The sequence below is a fragment of the Poromitra crassiceps genome, assembly GCF_964638095.1.
Source record: "Poromitra crassiceps genome assembly, chromosome: 23".
NCBI classification, from domain to species: Eukaryota; Metazoa; Chordata; class Actinopteri; order Beryciformes; family Melamphaidae; genus Poromitra; species Poromitra crassiceps.
The window spans coordinates 13,947,747-13,967,677 of record NC_139639.1 but is presented as its reverse complement, the minus strand read 5'-3'; the positions used below and the strand labels follow the sequence as shown (position 1 = coordinate 13,967,677).

General features: G+C 41.6%; 1 protein-coding gene across 1 annotated transcript; it reads left to right on the top strand.

Moving 5' to 3' along the window:
- Window positions 1-705: 705 nt before the first annotated feature.
- On the top strand, window positions 706-11,458 carry LOC310796751 (sodium- and chloride-dependent GABA transporter 2-like; the record flags this gene model as incomplete). Its single annotated transcript, XM_083658988.1, has 14 exons — window positions 706-880; window positions 1,120-1,254; window positions 1,388-1,528; window positions 2,352-2,436; window positions 2,525-2,657; window positions 3,441-3,575; window positions 7,253-7,356; window positions 7,439-7,563; window positions 8,826-8,938; window positions 9,074-9,211; window positions 9,495-9,597; window positions 10,033-10,133; window positions 10,435-10,605; window positions 11,303-11,458. The coding sequence occupies 14 exons, from the start codon at window positions 706-708 to the stop codon at window positions 11,456-11,458; spliced, it is 1,815 nt and encodes a 604-aa protein (XP_083515114.1).
- Between the last annotated feature and the right edge of the window lie 8,473 nt (window positions 11,459-19,931).

The window sequence follows — 19,931 nt, the reverse complement described above, 5'->3', positions numbered from 1 at the left end:
CATTGTCCAAGTTTTTTCATTGATTGTTTATAGTCACTTCTACAACAAGCTGGTGTTTTTGCTGTTAGATTTCATACACAGAGGAGTGATGGAGAGTGTCTATGCTTTTTTTGAACAGGGAAGAAGTAAATGTAGGCTACAGTATATCAAATGCTCTGTTTTACCCTTTTTTTTTGTAAAACATTTTAAACTTTATTTGCAAAGTCAGAATCATACCATCAATTACATTACAATGTCAATCTAAGGGGTAAGTGGAATAGATGTGTGTCGAAAGTCAATAAAAGAGGCATCAGACATAATCACAGATCAATTAAACCTGCAACACGAGCAAACTCAGTGTAGTTGGATCCCCCCCCCCCCCCCCAACTTTGACAGCAACAAGTTTTATTCTCACTCAAACATTATTTTGTATACATACACACACATATACACTTACAACAGTTAAGAACAAGGGGTACACTGTGAGCAGGTTGAAAACATGTGTTGTATGGCATCTAACAGCCATTTAACATTTAATGGAGCACTTTATTATCCTGCATGTAACTAGCCCCCCACCGATCCCAGCTGGAGGCCTCTGAAGGCTATTTACATAGAAAGAAAGGGTTCCCATCTATCAGTACATTTTCCAACAGCACTTTTTAGTGAGAACCTTATTTTTAATTAATTTAATTTTACCGTTTTAAATACATCTCAACAGTTGACCCAATGGAGCCAGCAAGCAAGCCAGAGATGAAGTTGATGAAAGATCATCCATCATCAGAGCTTCATGAGAGAGGCCAGTGGGCCAACAAAACTGAATTCATTTTAGCAATAGTCGGACAAATCATTGGTCTTGGCAATGTTTGGAGATTTCCCTATCTGTGCTTCAAGAATGGAGGAGGTGAGATGATGAGATGAGATGATGGTGCATGATCTTAAGGCATAAAAGTCTATTGGTACAGCAGCTACTCAGGTGGAAGATGGAACACATTGCATGAATTATATCATGAAACGGTCACAAATTTGATTGTTATTGATGTAATATCCATCATATTAGAAGTGCAGTGAATTGTGATTAAATTTCTCTCTATGTCTCTGTGTCCTTGTCTCTCTACAATCCCACAAAATTCTTCCCATAAGGAGTTTTCCTGGTTCCTTATGTTCTGTTCCTCTTTACCTGTGGAATCCCCCTCTTCTTTTTGGAGATATCTTTGGGACAGTTAACCAGTCAGGGTGGAATCACATGTTGGAGGAAAATGTGCCCTTTATTTGAAGGTACTGCTAGCTCAACTGAACCTTCAATACATAGAATACAGTTTATGTAATATTGGTATATGTTGAAGTACATTACATTATGTTGAAAATTTAGCATTTTGTATTGCATATAATGACACATTTTTGTCAATAGGTTTAGGCTACGCCAGTCACGTGACTCTATTCTACGCTGTGATGTATTATATTGTTATACTGGCTTGGGCCTTCCTCTACCTGTTCTCCTCTTTCAACACTGAACTTCCCTGGGCCAACTGCAACAACAGCTGGAACACAGGTAAACAGTAGACTCTGTCATAACATTTGGGAAGCTGCATTTTGAAATCCATATTGAATATGAACTTCCTGTTCCTTTACTTCAAAAAGTAATTTCTGTCCATTTTCACAAGAACTTAAAGCGTACATTAAACATTTTGAGATGCAAAGTTGCTTATGGGAAGATTTGGTAAAAGGTCACGGATTTGAATCTGTCTTATGGCCTTTTTCCCACAGCGCAGCCGAGGGCATGCACAAGCCAAATTCAGGTAGATAGGTAGGTAGGTAGGTATACTAGGTAGGCAGGCAAGCAGGCAGGCTGGTCGGATGGTCGGTCGGTCGGTCAATCAGTGATGCTTAGTCTCGCAGTAGCTAGCCATAGATAAATATCTGCATCTGGGGCACAGCAATTTTTTTTATAGTTTTTTTTATTATTCATTTATTTTTAAACAAAACAAAAACACAAGAGACCACAGATATCTACAAAAAATAAAACCTATACATATACATATACATACAAATACAATCAAAACATAATACAGTGTAACCCTCCCTGCAGGACCTGCCCACCCACAAACCCACAAAGAAATTAGCCCACAATACTACATTATGCCCTTCAGCAAAAAGAGAAGAAAAAAAGAAAAAAGAAAAAGAGTCACCACCTAGCTACTGTATCATGGAGACGTCCATGGCCCCCACGCACGGCTTCAACAAAAGCATTCCATGAGTTGTTGGAAGGCATACATGCATTCTGCAGCTTTTAGTCACAGATCTGGCATGAATTGTTCACCAACATGATAGGAAAATGCCATGCTTACTTGTTATTCTTACTCTCCCACTACTAGAGGACTGCTCTGATTATGGTCACAATCATTCATCAAATGGCCACATGTTGGGGAACGCAACGTCTTCAGCTAAAGAATTCTGGCAGTACGTATTCACAAGATCTCTATTAATGAAGAAATAGTTTTACAAGTGAGAAAGGAAAATAATCCTAAACTTACATTTCTGTCTTCAGGAGGAGAATCTTGGGTTTGTCTGGAGGAATCGAGGAGATGGGTAGTATCCGCTGGGACCTTGCTGGGTGTCTTCTACTGAGCTGGATCATCTGTTACTTCTGTATCTGGAAAGGAGTCAAGTCTTCAGGGAAGGTGAGATCTGACATATGTATAGTAAATATATATTAGAAATCTTGCGTGCTACGCGCATATATACATATACATATACATATGTGTGTGTGTGTGTATATATATATATATTTATTTATTTATTTTATACACACAATTTCTGAGATATATATTCATTACGCTTAACTGTTAAAAATGCAGAAGGTATTTTATGTTCAAATATTTCTCATTTTTGCATTTCAGTGATAATCTATGTGTAACGGGATGGGTTCTCAAAATAGAATCAAGCTCGCCTCTAGACAAACCAGACCCGCTACAACATCAACAGAACGACTTTGCACAAGAGTTATCCTACAAGAAGTCAACAAACGGGAGTTAGCTTACCTGGGACAGGCCGGGGCGGTGCAGATAGCGTCAATGGACAGCTCAAGCCTGGGTGTGGAGACTAGCTACAACCAGCCTCCGCTCATTAATTAAGACGCTAGTAGAAAATAAGTATCACACACACACACTCACACCCATACGTGAAAACAAATTAAAGACTCTAGAGACAGCAGTGACAGAGAATCCGTGGCTTGCTTCATCTAGGTCTGGGGAGAGGGAATGGCAGCGGAAATGCCACGTCATATAAACTACCTCTAAGCCACTCCCACTTCCTGTCTGATAATCTTGAGCAAAGTCATAAATCACTTGACAAATTAAACAGGGGGTATCTGACAATCATATCGACCTGTGACACTATGCCTGACTTGAAGTCAAATTTGACTTCCCTAATATAATGATGCTATATTTGTGGTCCTCTTTCAGGTTGTCTATTTTACAGCTACTTTTCCCTACATGATGATCATAGTATTGCTGATCCGTGGTCTGACATTACCAGGAGCCATAGATGGCATCAGATTTTACCTCTTCCCTGATCCAGGCCGACTTGCAGATTTTCAGGTGAGGCTAACTCGTGTATAAAGGGAGTGAGTGAGGGAATCTGATTGGTCTGATTCATGTTAATCAATCACATTAATCAGACCAATCAGTGTGGCCTGCATAATTCTCGCTATAAGTACCACCCATTTTTGCCGTATCAAAAACATACCGAACCGTGACACCACTGGTATTGAACGGAACCATGGATTTTGTGAACTGTTACACCCTCCAGACCAAGGAGCTGTGCTTTGAGAGCGGAGTGAACGGACTCTCATCAACCATCTCTCTTCCAACCCCTCAGTATCAAAGGCCAGCTGGTTGAACAGGTTCAATCTTTTAAATACGTGGGGACTGAGATAGACACAGCTCCTTGTCCTTCTCCCAGCACACTGCCTCTGTCTACAAGAAGGCCCAGCAGCGCATCCACCTGCTGAGGAAGCTCAGGGTTTTTAACGTCATCAAGGACATTTTAACCCTGGTTTACAGATCACTCATTGAATCCATACTTACCTTTAACAACTCATCCTGGTACAACGCCCTCACCATCAAACACAAAACCAAACTCTCCCGCATAACCGGTCAGGCAAGCAAAATAATTGCTTCACCTCAAACTCCCCTGTCTGAATTGCACAACCAGTCAGTAATCAGGAAAGCCACCCAGATCACACAGGACCCCTCTCATCTCCTTCACTGATCCTTTCAGTTACTCCCCCATCAGGTTGGCGTTACAAAGTCCCACAGGCCCAGAAAAACATTTACAAAAAATCCTTTATCCCGTCTGCAATCACTGCCCTGAACATTTTAAAGTAGGCACCACATTTTAGCTACTGCACCCAGGGCCGTAACTAGGGTTCCGAAATAGCGGGCGCCGCCGAAAAATGTTTGAGGGTTTTCCCCCCCTTTTTTAGCCATATTTAGAGTAATATATCATTTTAAATCAACATTAGGATTATACTGTTGTGATGTCATTCAGTATATTCTCTTTCATGTCACCAGCTGCTCAGCTCTCCTGTCAACATAATTGTAACTAACAAACACAAACTGTTTTAGCCAAATTCATATCAAAATGACACCTACAAACACAGGTACACAACCCAAGCCGTACACAACACACAAAGTCATCATCGATAATAAAAAAAACATACAGAGGGACATTTATTTATTCCTGATAGGAACGATTGAAAAATAAAATAAAATGTATTATGTTGTTTTTAACTTTACACCACCTCTTTTTGTTACTTATTGGGTCATGAAACTGAAACCATGCATATAGCCACCTGCATACCTGACTTCGGGAGCTTGGCAATTGGCATCATGCATGATTAGCCAGTAGCATCCCAACGTGTCACACAGGTAACATTACTTAAGAGACAGACTAGACACTTACTTTCTTGGTTGTTGCTAAAAAATCTGTCAGTGTCACTCACTGTCTGTCGTTCACTCGCTCACTGTCTCGCAGCTCGCTCACCTTCAATTATCTCGCCAGGCAGACAGACAGTCATCACTCACCACCATGCTGCTGCTCTCTCGGAATCAAGTTACCGCGGACGCAGCGTCAGATGACTTCCTGCCTGACCTGCCTTTCGTTTCAAAATAAAAGCGATCCCGTGTTTTTCATGCTTTTCCATGCAGATTGTTTTATAAAAAAAAAAAAAAAAAAAAAAAAAAAGCTTTTTTTTTCTCCTCTCTGAAATATTAGGGGAGGTCCGGACCTCCCCGTCCTCATAGCTAGTTACGGCCATGACTGCACCTTGACCTGTTCTTACAACACTGAACTAAAAAAAAAGGGAAATGGACACTGCACTTTGACCTTGTTATCACTGCTCTTGTCAGTTGTGTTTTTTATTGTGTGTGTGTGTGTGTGTGTGTGTGTGTGTGTGTGTGTGTGTGTGTGTGTGTGTGTGTGTGTGTGTGTGTGTGTGTGTGTGTGTGTGTGTGTGTGTCTGTGTGTGTGTGTGTGTGTGTGTGTGTGTGTGTGTGTGTGTGTGTGTGTCTGTGTTTATAATGTATTTTGGAACATGCACTTTTGAGCCTTGTCGAAGAAAGAAAAAGTTATCCATTTATAGTTATAGTAAAATGCTAATTTCCTGCATCTGAACCTGTTTGTCTTGTTTGTTTGTTGTTCTATAAAAACTGAAAATAAAATATTGAAGAATACTAGAACGACCGCACCGCAGATTTATGCCTCCGCCATTAGTTCATTCTTAAGTCCAAATCGCCATTTGAGGCAAATTGGAAGAAATTCCGCCAAGGCACTCCTGAGATGTTGCGTTACAGAGCTTGGAAATTGGGTGTGTGAGGTCACAGTGACCTTGAACCATCAAAATCTAATCAGTTCATCCTTGAGTCCAAGTCGATGTTTGAGGAAAATTTGATGAAACTCCGTCAAGGCATTCCTGAGATATCATTTTAACAAGCTTGAAAATGGCGTTTGAGAGGTCACAGTGACCTTGACCTTTGACCACCAAAATCTAATCAGCTCATGCTTGAGTCCAAGTGGATGTTTAAGGCAAATTTGATGAAATTCCGCCAAGGTATTCCTGAGATATCGCATTAACAAGCATGAAAATGGCGTTCGAGAGGTCACAGTGACCTTGACCTTTGACCACCAAAATCTAATCAGCTCATGCTCATGGATGTTTAAGGCAAATTTGATTAAATTCCATCAAGGCGTTCCTGAGATAATGCGTTAACGAACATCGGACGGACGTACAGACGGACGGACGTACGGACGGACGGACGTACGGATGGACAACCCGGATCCATAATGCCTCGGGCCTGGCTATCGCCGGCGGAGGCATAAAAAATACAGTACATGCTAAATATTATATGATTAATTTTCTTTTTCTGGAGAATTACAAGAACAAACATCAAAACTCTTTGTTGGGGACAAGGTGAAAATGGTGAAATGCCAACATAAAACAGTATACAAGTGAGATGAAAATAAATTATTGCAAGGAGGGGTAGTATAGTGGAGTAACAAAGCATACTAAGCATTAAGCAATGACAACATAAATAGCAGGAAAAAAAGTGATTTTCTTAAAGATATATTGCAGGGACATGAAAGTGCCCGAAATCAGAAGATCACCCTAACATGCAAACCTGCAAACAGGTGGAAGCTGGAGGCCAGACAGACACGTGACCTGGTTTACCAGGCTATCTGTCCATTAGTCACACTGTAGCGTACACTGAGGAAGACTTCTGTCGAAACGTTTGTACCTGCCATCTGCTTCAATTAAATTAACAAAAGGACATTTTTGAGAGTGCTGGCTTTTCTTCTCCTTCATAGACCATTTTGAGCCGTGCACCCACCAACTGTTTTTCGTGAGTGTGCTTGCTTTTCCCCTTTTTCATTTTACACTGTAGTGTTGACATTGTGCCACTAGGGGGCGGCATTGACAATGAATGGGACTGACTCAAGGGTGGATCTACATCACTGGTGGTGGACCATTTGGTGGGGGACAACATGTTTACTACTCACTTGTTTCTTTGAGTCTTATTGCTGGTTTCTTGTGTTCGGTTATAGATATCAGTCTTTTTGTTGTAGCCTCTACGCTGTAATAACTTCAACTTCAACTACAGCAACAGCGCACCTAGCTATGTGCTGTGGGACTGGACAGCATCTACCTCCACACCAGAGTAATCATAGGCCTGCATGTCATGCAGAAACAATAACAATTTTCATTGTTTGTTTTCAGGTATGGATGGATGCGGGGAGCCAGGTATTATTCTCCTATTGTATATGTGTAGGTTGTTTGCCATCTGTGGGAAGCTACAACAAATACAACAACAACTGCTACAAGTGAGGAAAATAAACATTTGTCTGTCTCTATTTATCTTTCTGTTGTTCACATGACTTAGTATTCATCTTTTTTCAATTACAGAGACGCATTTCTCCTCTGCCTGTTGAATAGTTTAACCAGCTTTGTGGCTGGTTTTGCCGTCTTCTCTGTCCTTGGCTTCATGGCGTATGAGTTGGGTGTAGACATCTCAGAAGTGGCTGAATCAGGTTGGGAATCTGCATAATGCAATATTTGGTCCATAAGTCTTAACGCTTATCTTTGGTGTTGCGTACTTGGAGAATGTTTATGTTGCGGACACCGTCATATTTTCAGGGTCTATGCAGGAATCCTGAAGTTAAATTCAATACCTTTTAAGACCTTTTCAATATATTTTAAGACCACAATGCCACTTTTGTCACATCAGCGATAGGGATGTCAATCACAAGTTTCATCACAATACAATATTATATACATTCTTTGGACAAACGATATTTGCTGATATCACAAATTCTGACACGATACGATTTAGATTCAATTCAGGGGTCTGCGATCGATATGAGAAGATATCATATGCCCATTTAACACAATCAGCACAACAGCTACAAAATGTAATACCTCATCAAATGGCAATTAAGACTTTTTAAAACTTTTTAAGGGCCTTAATTTTCCCTAAATTGATTGATCAACTTTCAATACATGTGCATAGTCATAGCACCACCTACTGGCAACACAAAAAATGATTCATCTCGAGAACCATTCGTCCGATCCACTTCAAGCTTGGCGGGTGCGCTGCACCGTTTGGACTGCTTGTTAGCGCATGTTAGAGCACTGCACGAGCTTGCTGGTTCAGGTGATAGCTGACTCGGGAGCCAATATTGTCTGTGGAGATTGTCAATGAACTCATTCTTAGTTTAAATACTACACCAGTGAGTGATACTCAACTTGCGGCCCGCGATGGAATTACATTTTTTTTACAATGCACCTGAACGCAACATGCAAGATACCCGCTGAATAAGTGTCCAAATGTTGATGTCATTCTGGCCAATACTCCACTTCTGTTATAGCATTTCAGTCTGGAATATGAAATATCTTTCAATAATTTATGATTTAGCTGCTAAATTGTCAAATACCGCCGTCTGCTCGCTACCCAGGCACTTATGTATGTACTTTACCTAACTAACTTAACCTAACTAACTATCCGGTGTGCACAACATTGTCAGATTAAACTTTGGCTGACACTCCAAAAACCTACAATCCGCTACAGAAAAATGTATGTTGTTTGTTTATTAACTTCTATCATTTCACGAAAGTGGCCCCCTGGCAAAGCAAGTTGAATATCCCTGTACTACACCATCTCTGGGCAAATCCCAGCAGGTGTTATGTTGTTACTCTTGCTCTACTGATTTCATGGCATTAGTATACAATGTACTGTACACTATCACCTATAATGACTTAACATATTTTGGCATCTGTTATGGACCACTTACAGGCCCTGGTCTGGCATTCATTGCCTACCCTCGGGCAGTAGCCATGATGCCTGTTCCCCAACTCTGGGCTACATGCTTCTTCATTATGATTATTTTGCTTGGACTTGACAGTGAGGTAATTGAAGTTACCATTAAATTGTGGAAAATAAATGTACAAAGGATATAAACCCAAGCAACATTCCCATTGAAGCTCTTCAGCTATTTTTTTTATTTGAAAAGTAAAAGCACTAATTGTTTTTTATACCCACAGTTTGTGTATCTGGAAGGCCTGGTCACATCCATAGCAGACATGTATCCATCCTTCTTTCTCACTGGTCATCGACGTAAACTACTTCTGCTGCTCATCAGTGTTATATGCTTCCTTGTCGGCCTGTTGATGGTCACTGAGGTGGGAGTCCATTTGTTTATCTGTGTAGTTAAAACGGTTTGGAATTACCTCTATTTGTAGTCATATCCCTTTGTCTGTAGTTTCTGTTGTCTGTCTGTATCATGTCTGTATGTCTGTCGATCTCTCTTTGTCATGTTTTGCTACAGCTTTGCCTGCTGTGGAATGGCAAGTGATTTTTGGATCTCCACATAAGATAAATATACATCTACAGCTGAGATGTATTATCTCAAAGGACCTGTCTCTTTTTCTGTCTCTCCCTCTCTTTTCCTCTAATGGACTATAGGGTGGACTGTATATATTTCAGCTGTTTGACTACTACGCTTGCAGTGGAATGCCAATCATGTTTTTTGCCATTTTGGAGTCTATTTGTGTTGGATGGATATATGGTGAGTTACAGAATGTTATTATTCAAAGAAAATTTGCATTCATTAATTAGCATTTAAAAATACAGTATACTCCAATCAAAACAAAGTCCAGTTGTGGTGATGCACGGTGCATTAGTTGGAAAGGGTGGATATGCCATAATACATGTTTATGGACCTTGTGTCAAATTGTTACTAATATATGTAATGTCATGTGTTTGCAATTAAATAAAGCATTTTAAAGCTATGATAGTTTTCTGAATGACAATGGTGCCCAAAGAGTTACTTCATTATTGTTCGTTAAACATACATTGACAGGAAACATTTAAATAGAAATTTCACACGGTGTCTCAGTATGATATAATATAAAATCACTTTCCTTACATTTACAGTAAATGTAGATTATTGAATACACAGGACAGGAGGCTGATCTGGCTAATATAATTCTCTGTCTCCAAGGTGCTGATCGTTATTATGATAAAATAATGGACATGATTGGTTACCGCCCGTGGCCTTATATGAAATGTTGTTGGAAGTACATCACACCATCTGTCTGCACAGTAAGTTAATGTATTGTGTGTTATTGTTTCTGTTAGCCTCTGAAGGTCTATTCAGCTTGATCAAACTACTGGATGCCAAAACTATTCAAAGAAAAAACAAATGTGAAATGGGTCTGTATATATGCATGTGAGTCTGGATACATTAATGTGTACATTCATGTAAATGTGAATGTACGCATACATACAGACCCATAATTACATTCATTTTTCTTTACACGTTTTATTTTTATACCAATATGAAGTCAGAAATATGCTGTTCAATTTACGTTCTCTGCCTCTTCTGCCTCTTATTTTTTGACAGGGCACATTACTTTTTTCTCTGGTCAAGTTCACCCCTCTGAAATACAACAACACCTATCAATATCCCTGGTGGGCCTCCACCATTGGGATATGTCTTTCTCTCTCTTCAGCTCTCCTGGTTCCTCTGTGGTTTCTCTACAGTGTCACTGTAACCTCAGGAACACTAAGACAGGTACTCTATGTATTATGCAAATCACACACATTAGCTGCATCTACAGTATGGTAGCCCATAGAGTGCCAAAGTCACACCCTCTTCCGCATTCAGCATACGAACCAAGAGATTTCATCCGCCATTTATTTTGAGATGGGGTTGTAGCCATTTCAGTGGTCTGTACAGACCATTGGTCTGTACCACTAGGGGGTGCTAAAGCGAATAGTCTGGACCAGTTGGTGTGGTCCGTCACTGTACCACGGACCACTGGTCTCTACCACTAGGGGTTCTAAAGCTAATGTACCGGACCAGTTGGTGTGGTCGGTCAGTGTTCCCTCTGGTCCTAATGCATGGTCAGTGTACAGACGCACTGACCATGGCCCCGACCACTTAGTGAGTGGTCAGTCACGTGACCACCCAAAAAAAAACGGACCAAAATTGCAGACCCCACTTACATATTATAAGGATGCCCAATTTATTAAACTCATTAGTCATATTATCCAAGACTTGTAACATCCACTGAAATTGTATTATTTACTGTTACACTGCTGTAGTGATCAAATTGGCACAAGTGTTTCAGTTCAGGTTGGTCCTATTGTCTTCTACTTTACACTGTATAGTCTGCTCTACTTCTAACCCACCTGTTACAGTGAAAGTAGTATGAGAGTGTTTTCAATGGTTAATGTTAACTGGATTATGTTTTCCTCCCTTCTTACAGAGACTGAAAACGTTATGCACTCCAACAGGAAACCTGCTCAATGCATCACCAAAGAGGACTCTTGACCCCGAAACACCCCATTCTGTTACAGAGCTGTGTATTTTGACCACAGCTGAAGACCCTATTCCAGTTCTGAGGGACATCAACACTGAGTAAGTGAAATGTTGGTGCATTGGTGGTTGATGTTGGGGATTGAACAATTTGGTACTCTGAGGGCCTCTGAGGCTGAGAAGCCGGAGAAAACCACGAGTGCTCTGGAACAGAATGACCAAATTGTTGAATTGTCAAAAGGTGGGGAATTTGTAATTATTCTTATTGTTCAAACTGAATGGCGGCCATTATATTACACACAGTATGATATGAATCCAGGTCATAACAGGGATTCCTGTTTCCTCACAGAGAGTGAGTTCTGCACTCCAGCAGAAGACCTGGTCCGTGCATCATCAAAGAGCACCCTCAGTCCTGAAAACATCTGCCATCCACACAGCTGTGTGCTTTAAACATGAGTGTAAAGCCAGGTGTGATGCAGTGCTTGAATGAATACATCAACACTGAGATGCCACATTATCATCATCATCATCATCATCATCATCATCATCATCATCACTTTATTGACAGACACAAGGTCCAATAAAAAACACACAATACATATAAAACAAGGTAAACAACACAATAAGAACACTAGCAACTCAACAATACTACAATAAGACACTGTACCAATGTTTCCAAATGGAAGACAGGTATCTAGTGTCACTGAGATTAGGCTGAGACAGCAACATAATTATCATATTCTGAGACACATTCAGACGACAGATAAACTTATACATCAGGTTTCTCAGCAGGGCATGAATGGTGTTAACTCCTGCTCCACAAAACATTTCACTGGCACTGCAACACCTTGGCTTCCTAAGAAGGATCCTCAGGCAGTCATTATAAGCAACCTGGAGCTTTTGAATGCTAGCCTGCTTAAACTTGACCCACAGGGGGGCAGTAAAAAGAGGAGTACAGTAGGCTCTAAACAGGTTTACCTTTACATCATCTGAGCAAAAATAAAACTTCTTCCTTAGCATGTTAGCTTGAGCATACAGTACACGCCTCTGTCTGTACATGTCATCATCATCACTCATTTGATCAGTTATAATCTGACCCAAATATTTAGTTCGACAGCAAACTGCCAGCACCTGCCCAGACAGATAAAAAAAAGGAAAGGAAAGCTCCTTATCGCCTCTTGTTCTGCAGATCATAGTGACACTCTTTTTAGCATTATATTTCACATCAAAACGACCTCCATAGTCAGAACAGATATTCAGCAACTATTGGAAACCAGTACTACTCGGAGACAGGATGACCAAATCATCGGCATACATAAAGTGATTTACAATGGTATTACCAATCACATATCCCGTTCGGCAGCTGCTGAGCTGTACAGAGAGATTATGTGAAATAACGCAGCATAGAATTACAAAGACCTATAAATAAATTACTCATCATTTTTGTGTTTTGTGTTGTTTGCTCTCTCTTTACCACCAAGGTTTGATACAATGTGAGCATTACTGTTGCACCTAAAAACATAATTTTTGCTTTATTCAGCTACCGCTTCATATAGCTTCATTCACCACGTGCTGCTAGCATCCTGTATGCATACAGCATTTTGGCTGACGTTCAAATATTTATGCGCTGTGCACCCATATGTGATCTTTTTCGCCTGCTGTCCATTCATTTTGTATTGGATACGTCGCCAGGTATCCCAGCATGCTTTGCAAGGCGATGAGCGGCAGACTGTATAGCGATGAGAGGACGGCCCAATTAGAAATTGACAAATTGAAGATGGAATTATTATTTTTTGCTTATGTGTGCACAGGGTGTCACAACTACATTAGTCACTTTTTATTTTATTTTTCTACTCTGATCCCAGACTATATTTTTTCTGTCTGCACTTTAGAGAAATTTTTAGTCTTTTTACACTTTCTTCTCTTCTTTATTGTATATCATATACCTGTGTTTATATGTTCTCTTTATTGATTTAACTGAGAACTGTCTTTGCATGTATGTGCTTGTCAATATATTATTATTTGCACCTGCAGTGCCTGTGTCTATTAGGCACTGATTTGTGCCATGGGGTTCATTCTAATTGCGCTGTCCCTATTGGTTGACTGTTTTCTTCTGTCTGCCTATATAATGGCCATCACCCCGAACCTCAGTCACTAGTCATTCTTAAAGCAGGACTAAACCCCCCAGATTTCTTGCAAAACTGTATTCTACTTGATTTGAAAACTCTGCAGGCAAGATGGCCGCCTATACTCCCTTCTTTCGCTGGCAGAATTCCTCCCCCATAAAGTAACATATCTTGGCCAATAAGTATGTAACATACAAAATAAAACAACCCGTAATATCTTAATTTGATGTAGAATGCAGAGGACATGTAACTTTAGTTAAACTTGCATTCCAGGAATATTGTCCTCTAAAGATAACGTTAGTGGCTCGAGACTGTTTCGTCCTGAAACCCACACGCTTTGCGCCAGAACACAATTGGGGTGGTTTTGGCGTAACCTACTGTATGTGGGATTCGAAATAACGCATCCGAGATAGAAAACGTTATGAATATAGCCACGTTATAAACAACAAACTAACGCTGGTGATCCGTATGGAAACAGTGTTACTCGAAATGGTTAAAAGTTATATCAATTTGGTCATTCAGTGGCATTTTACTGCCATATAACATAACTAACTAGCGGCTAATATTAGCCACAGTAGGCATTACCCATGGATGCACTGGTCTTAAAGGGCTCGCGCCGCGTGAACTACAATCAATGGGGGATTTTTTTTCTTTCACATGAGTGGGGCGCATGCTAACCCCACCGTGACGTCACGATGTACCAAATATCCCATTCATTTGAGGGCACAAAAAAAGCAGTGTTCAACCCATAGAGGGAACTTATGCTGCTGAAAATGATATAAATGGTAGGCCTACAATGGTAACAGTTTGGTCTCAAATGTGGAAATTTTGACCAGAATTCTTCACACACCACCCCCAAAGTCATATATATTGGTTAAAAGCTGAAAAAAAGTGTTTTGGGCTTTAGTCCTGCTTTAACTTCGTCAAAGTAGGCCAAAAAGCGGTCTCTCCATCTGTATAACAGAGATCATGTCCATCAGCCACACCTGGAAAGAAGGTGAAGAGGTGAAGAGGAGGACTTCCATTCCTTTAAAATTAGTCTTTTAGCAACAGTTGCCCCCAGAGATAGCTGCACAACTGTAGGGAAGTTCAGAGAGATCTCTGAGCAGCCGAAGATGGTGAGTTCTCCCTCCAGCTGCAGGGTTACTTTGTAGGCCTTAGAGTACCAGTCAAATATTTTGGCCCAGGATCCCGTTAGTGAAGGACAAAACCAGAAGGCATGAGATATTGTGTCCTCTGACACCTGTCACACAGTGGTGAGACAGAAGGGAAGATCATGTGTAATTTATATGGTATGGTATATGGTATGGTGTTTATTCTTAATCCCCGAGGGGAAACATGGTTTGCCACCAGAGCGAGTACAGATACACAAACAGGAAACAGTAACATACAGCACAATACGAGTTACATAACACAGCAAAAAGAGAGCCTCACAATGCAGAGCTAGCAGTGTTCATTGCTAGCTCTCTCAAAAATTTTACAGCAGCAGGAACAAAGGACCTTCTAAATCGCTCAGTAGAGCAACGAGGCATCAAAAGCCTGTCACTAAACGAACTACGCAGGGCATCAAATACATTATACAAAGGATGGCCTTCAAAAGAAAGAATAGAGTTCAGTTTTGTCCTTGTTCTCTTGGCTATAGTGATCTCCAAGGAATCAGGGGGAAGGCCAATCACTGAGCCAGCCTTTTTAATCATTTTGTTGATCCTATTTTTGTCAATGACCGTGATGCTGCCCCCCCAGCAGAGCACAGCATAAAAGAGGACACTAGCTAGGATACCTTGGTAGAAAACATATAAAGAAGTGACCTGCTGATGTCAAACGATCTAAGCTTCCTCAAGTGGAAAAGTCGAGACTGGGCCTTCTTGAACACAGAATCTGTGTTCTTCTTCCAGTCCAGCTTACTGTCCAGGTGGACACCGAGATACTTGTAGGACTGAACTATTTCTACCTCCTGCCCTTTAATAATGACAGGGGAGACTTCCGCCTTCTTCCTCCCAAAATCAATAACTAGCTCTTTGGTCTTTTCAACATTGAGCAGTAAAAAATTCTCATCACACCAAAGAACAAATGAATCAATCTCCTTTTTATAGGCCCGGTCGTCACCTTTGTTGATGAGACCAATAAGAGCAGTATCATCAGAACATTTCTGCATATGACACATGGCATCACTATGTCTGCAGTCCGCAGTATAAAGAATAAAGAAAAAGGAGCTAAAACTGTTCCCTGAGGGGCTCCAGTTTTTGTCCAGATAATATCTGATACGATATCATCCAGCCTAACAAACTGAGGTCGAGGCACAAGATATTTCATGCACCAGGCGATGGTTGAATTATGCAGTTTATATTGAATCAGTTTGTTTGCTAAAATATGTGGCTGAATAGTGTTAAAGGCACTCGAAAAAATCAAAGAACATTTCCCTAACAGAGCTGGCAGATGATTCAAGGTGACTATAAATACGATGCAACATAAAAATCAGCGCATCGTCAACTCCTACACTCTTCCTGTATGCAAATTGCAAGGGTTCTAAATAAGGTGCCACCTGATCCCCGAGGTGGCCCAGTACAATCCTTTCAAAACACTTCAGTTAAAAGCAGACACCAGCTGATCCAATTTAAAGTTGCTCCAAGTCAAACTTCATCGCAGAAAAGCCCACAACTGTGTGGAATCTTTAGATAGTCAGACTCCTCACTCAACCTTCACTGAATGTGACATAGCAGACACAGTGGGCAGGTCAACATGTCCTTGACTGAGATCACACACACACACACACACACACACACACACACACACACACACACACACACACACACACACACACACACACACACACACACACACACACACACACACACACACACACACACACACACACACACACACACACACACACACACACACACACACACACACACAATCCTCACTTCAACCCTCTGTGAAGGAAGGTTACAGAACCAGATGCAGAGCCAGCCAGGCTCCTGCTACTGGGAAAAGACATTGTAAGTCCACAAGGATAGGGAATACAGGTCATATAGGGAAATGCACCTGAATGGAGCCTACAAGGCCACTCTGTCAATGTACACAAAACTAACAATACTGAGTTATAGAACAAAGAGAGAAAAAACGCGCTTCAGCTGATAATGCCAGACCGGTGCCTCTCAGACAAGGGGACTGAGTTAAACTAGTGAAACAAAAGGATCTGGAGCACACGGTCAAAGTTAGGCAATTTAATAGGTGCAAACAAAGACTGACGTTTCGACACACACAGGTGTCTTCTTCAGAGTCACATTGTCTGAAGAAGACACCTGTGTGTGTCGAAACGTCAGTCTTTGTTTGCACCTATTAAATTGCCTAACTTTGACCGTGTGCTCCATATACTGAGTTATCTCACACCTCAAATCATGTTCACAAAAACATCACTTCCCAACATTCCCAGAGCTGAATGAAAGCTATCAACCAAAGCTGCGAGACCATGCAGGCCAGGGAATGTTTACAGGCACCTGAAGATGACAAACACATCTTATCCATTCATGATAAGACTTTCCTGAACACAATGAGGTTTACGGGGATGAAACCGGATGAAACCAACAAGTAGGAGGAGGCACCCCTCACCATTTCTCTCCATCTACATGTTATCTGCCCAACAATGAATGATGTCATTGTTTTAATCTTTTGGTGTTCAGAACTTGTATAACTTTGTAAAGAAAGTGCTATCTAAATAATAATACTATATAACTACCCTGGAAAACATTCAGCGACAGAGGACATTCAATGCGCTGAAAAGACAATGTCTTCCTTTGCTGAATGCCATTGCCAGAGATCAAGCTCAGATTGTCTCATTGTTTCAGATGGAAAATGTTGTAACATCCAATGGAGAGGGTGCATTTGAGTGTTAAAAGAATGCAGTTGAGAGAGAGAGACACCAGCAGATGATTGCCATTTTATATCTGAACACATCAGATTTAGGATAATTTGTCACATTATTTATTAGATAAATCATGCATGTGACCATCATGCGAATAAAGCAATTTGTCGACAAAGATGTACAGCCCCAGCAACAAAAGGTGTAACTGTAGCTCAGGGTATGATGGGGGTACGTTGTAACTACGGTCGGTATGTTTGGATGCTTGATCATGGAAAGCACTTGTCTGTGGAACTACTTTGCTCGATTCTTTTGGCACACAAAGTCATTGCATCATTCTGGGATGAAGATGGAACGCTCTCTGGCCTTGACAGATTCCTACTTGGCCTTCTAATGTATGTGCAGTTTCACTGTAATTTATTCAGCTCTGTCAGTATTCAGATCATAGGTCAACACAAGCCCAACCCCCCCGCGACCCAACCACGATAAAGCTGCAATGACTTGTCAAACGCACGCAGCGAGGACATCACACACACACCAAGCACTGTAAGCACACACACTCATTTCGGCACCATATAGGACCGCCACAGCCACAGAGACATGAGATCATAGATCAAACGTTTAACCAACATACACTACACCTCACAATCAGCAGCAGCGTTGCTCAATGCTCTTTCTCGAGGCCCCAAATGCAGAGAAAACATTAATTTACGCGCCTCAATTGACGCACGTCAATTTCTGCTCCTATAGCGCACTGGCAGGCATCAGATACCAAGTAGCTATAGGCTAGCAATAGCACAGAAGCATCAGTATTTTGGGGAAAAGGTCACTGTAGATGTAGGCAGGCACATGACGGACGAATAAAAAGTTGTTAGTAGTTTTGAGCCCCTGTCAGTCGAGGCTGTAATCGTCCTACCTGTCTGTCCTGCAGAGTGGAGGGAAAAAGCAGCACTGCGCGGAGGATGAGAAAATTAAGCAATCCCGTCTGTCCAAACTAGAGCGTGTCTAGTGCCTCTATAGTGCATGTTCGCAGTTTAAAACAACAGGTGGACTTCAAAACGGCAGCATCAAATGCTTCCAACGCGTTTGGCAACTGCGCTGACATTTTGACAGGACCCCGCCACAGGCACATGCAGTAGGCATATACATTCTCTCTCTCTCGCTCCCCCCATTTCCCCGTGGGTGCTCGGGCCCCGGGGCACCCACGGTTTCGGCGCCTATGAACATATTGTTCAAATCAATTGCAAATAGATCTGTAAAAAAATCAAGACTGAGATTTATTTTGTTCAACACAATATAAGCAAATATCTTGCTTAATTCTGCTGTGAGTGTGTTCTTTTGGTCCACATATCCTGATGGTAAGAAGTGATTGTCATGGGTAGACCCTCTAGGACAGGGGTGTCAAACATGCGGCCCGGGGGCCAGATCCGGCCCCCCAAAGCGTCCAATGCGGCCCAAAGGATGACTTTGCAAAGTGTCAAAATTGCACTGAGAAGTCCTTCAATCCAATGTGATGCACTTGTGAAGGCTAAAGCTTCTGGCATACTCTTCGCGCACGCGCTGGAGGCGGGGCTCCACGGAGGGCGTGCGCACTCTGCGCAGGCCAAAACAGAACATAGTGAGTGCTCCAGAAATGGCGGCGATCAGTGAAAGGCAGTCTGAATGAAATTGAATGTAACGTTCCCAATTCTATATATTAAATTCTAAAAAACGACCCTCAACATTTGGGAAGGCTAAGCCACACAACTAGTTTGTTATAATCGAACATTATGCTTTTGAAGGCGACTGTACGATGGTGAGGACTCAATCACAGCAGATATCCGCTGATAGCCTACCACGGAGATCTCACAGGCACAGGCAGCAAAACCCGACGCGCTGATAGAAAAATCTCCGTGGACGCGCCGCGCTGCGCTCAGGCCTCGCCCCCTGACACGCCCCGTGCGATGACGTCATAATCGTCGCGCGCTCTATGCGCTTGGCTGGGCGCAAAGAGTATGCCAGAAGCTTAAGAGGTACCAGGTTTCAGGCGCAAGTTAAATATGAAGTAGCCTATATGTTATCTGTATTAATCACTAAATGGTCAGCTATTTTTTTTACCTTTGCTTGACTATAGAGAATTGCACAGGTGGGTAAACTATCCAAGGTGAGTAGTTTACCCATTGATTGACTCTCATTGATTGATACAGTTGATCTGAATAGGTGAGTAAACTATCTGCCTCATTTCAACGGGGTGGGTCAATTGTTTACTTGCGTTGACCCTCCACTACACCCCTGATTGTAATGCACACAGTACAGACAGTCGATAATGTGCTTGATGGTATCTGAGATAACCCTACAGTAGCCTACGTGTTGTAGGGTTTGTTCCTGTAATTCTTTACACTAAGATAAACGGGAACATTTGGAGGTTTTGTCATTTATAAGTTATTGATTATTGATTTTCATTGTCTGGCCCACTTGACACCCAATTGGGTCGCATGTGGCCCATGGACTAAAAGGAGTTTGACACCCCTGCAGGAGGAGCAGTATGTCTTGTGATTGAGGCTCATTGTGGTGACTACTTGGTGCGCCTGTGTCTCACCTCTGCTCTCTTC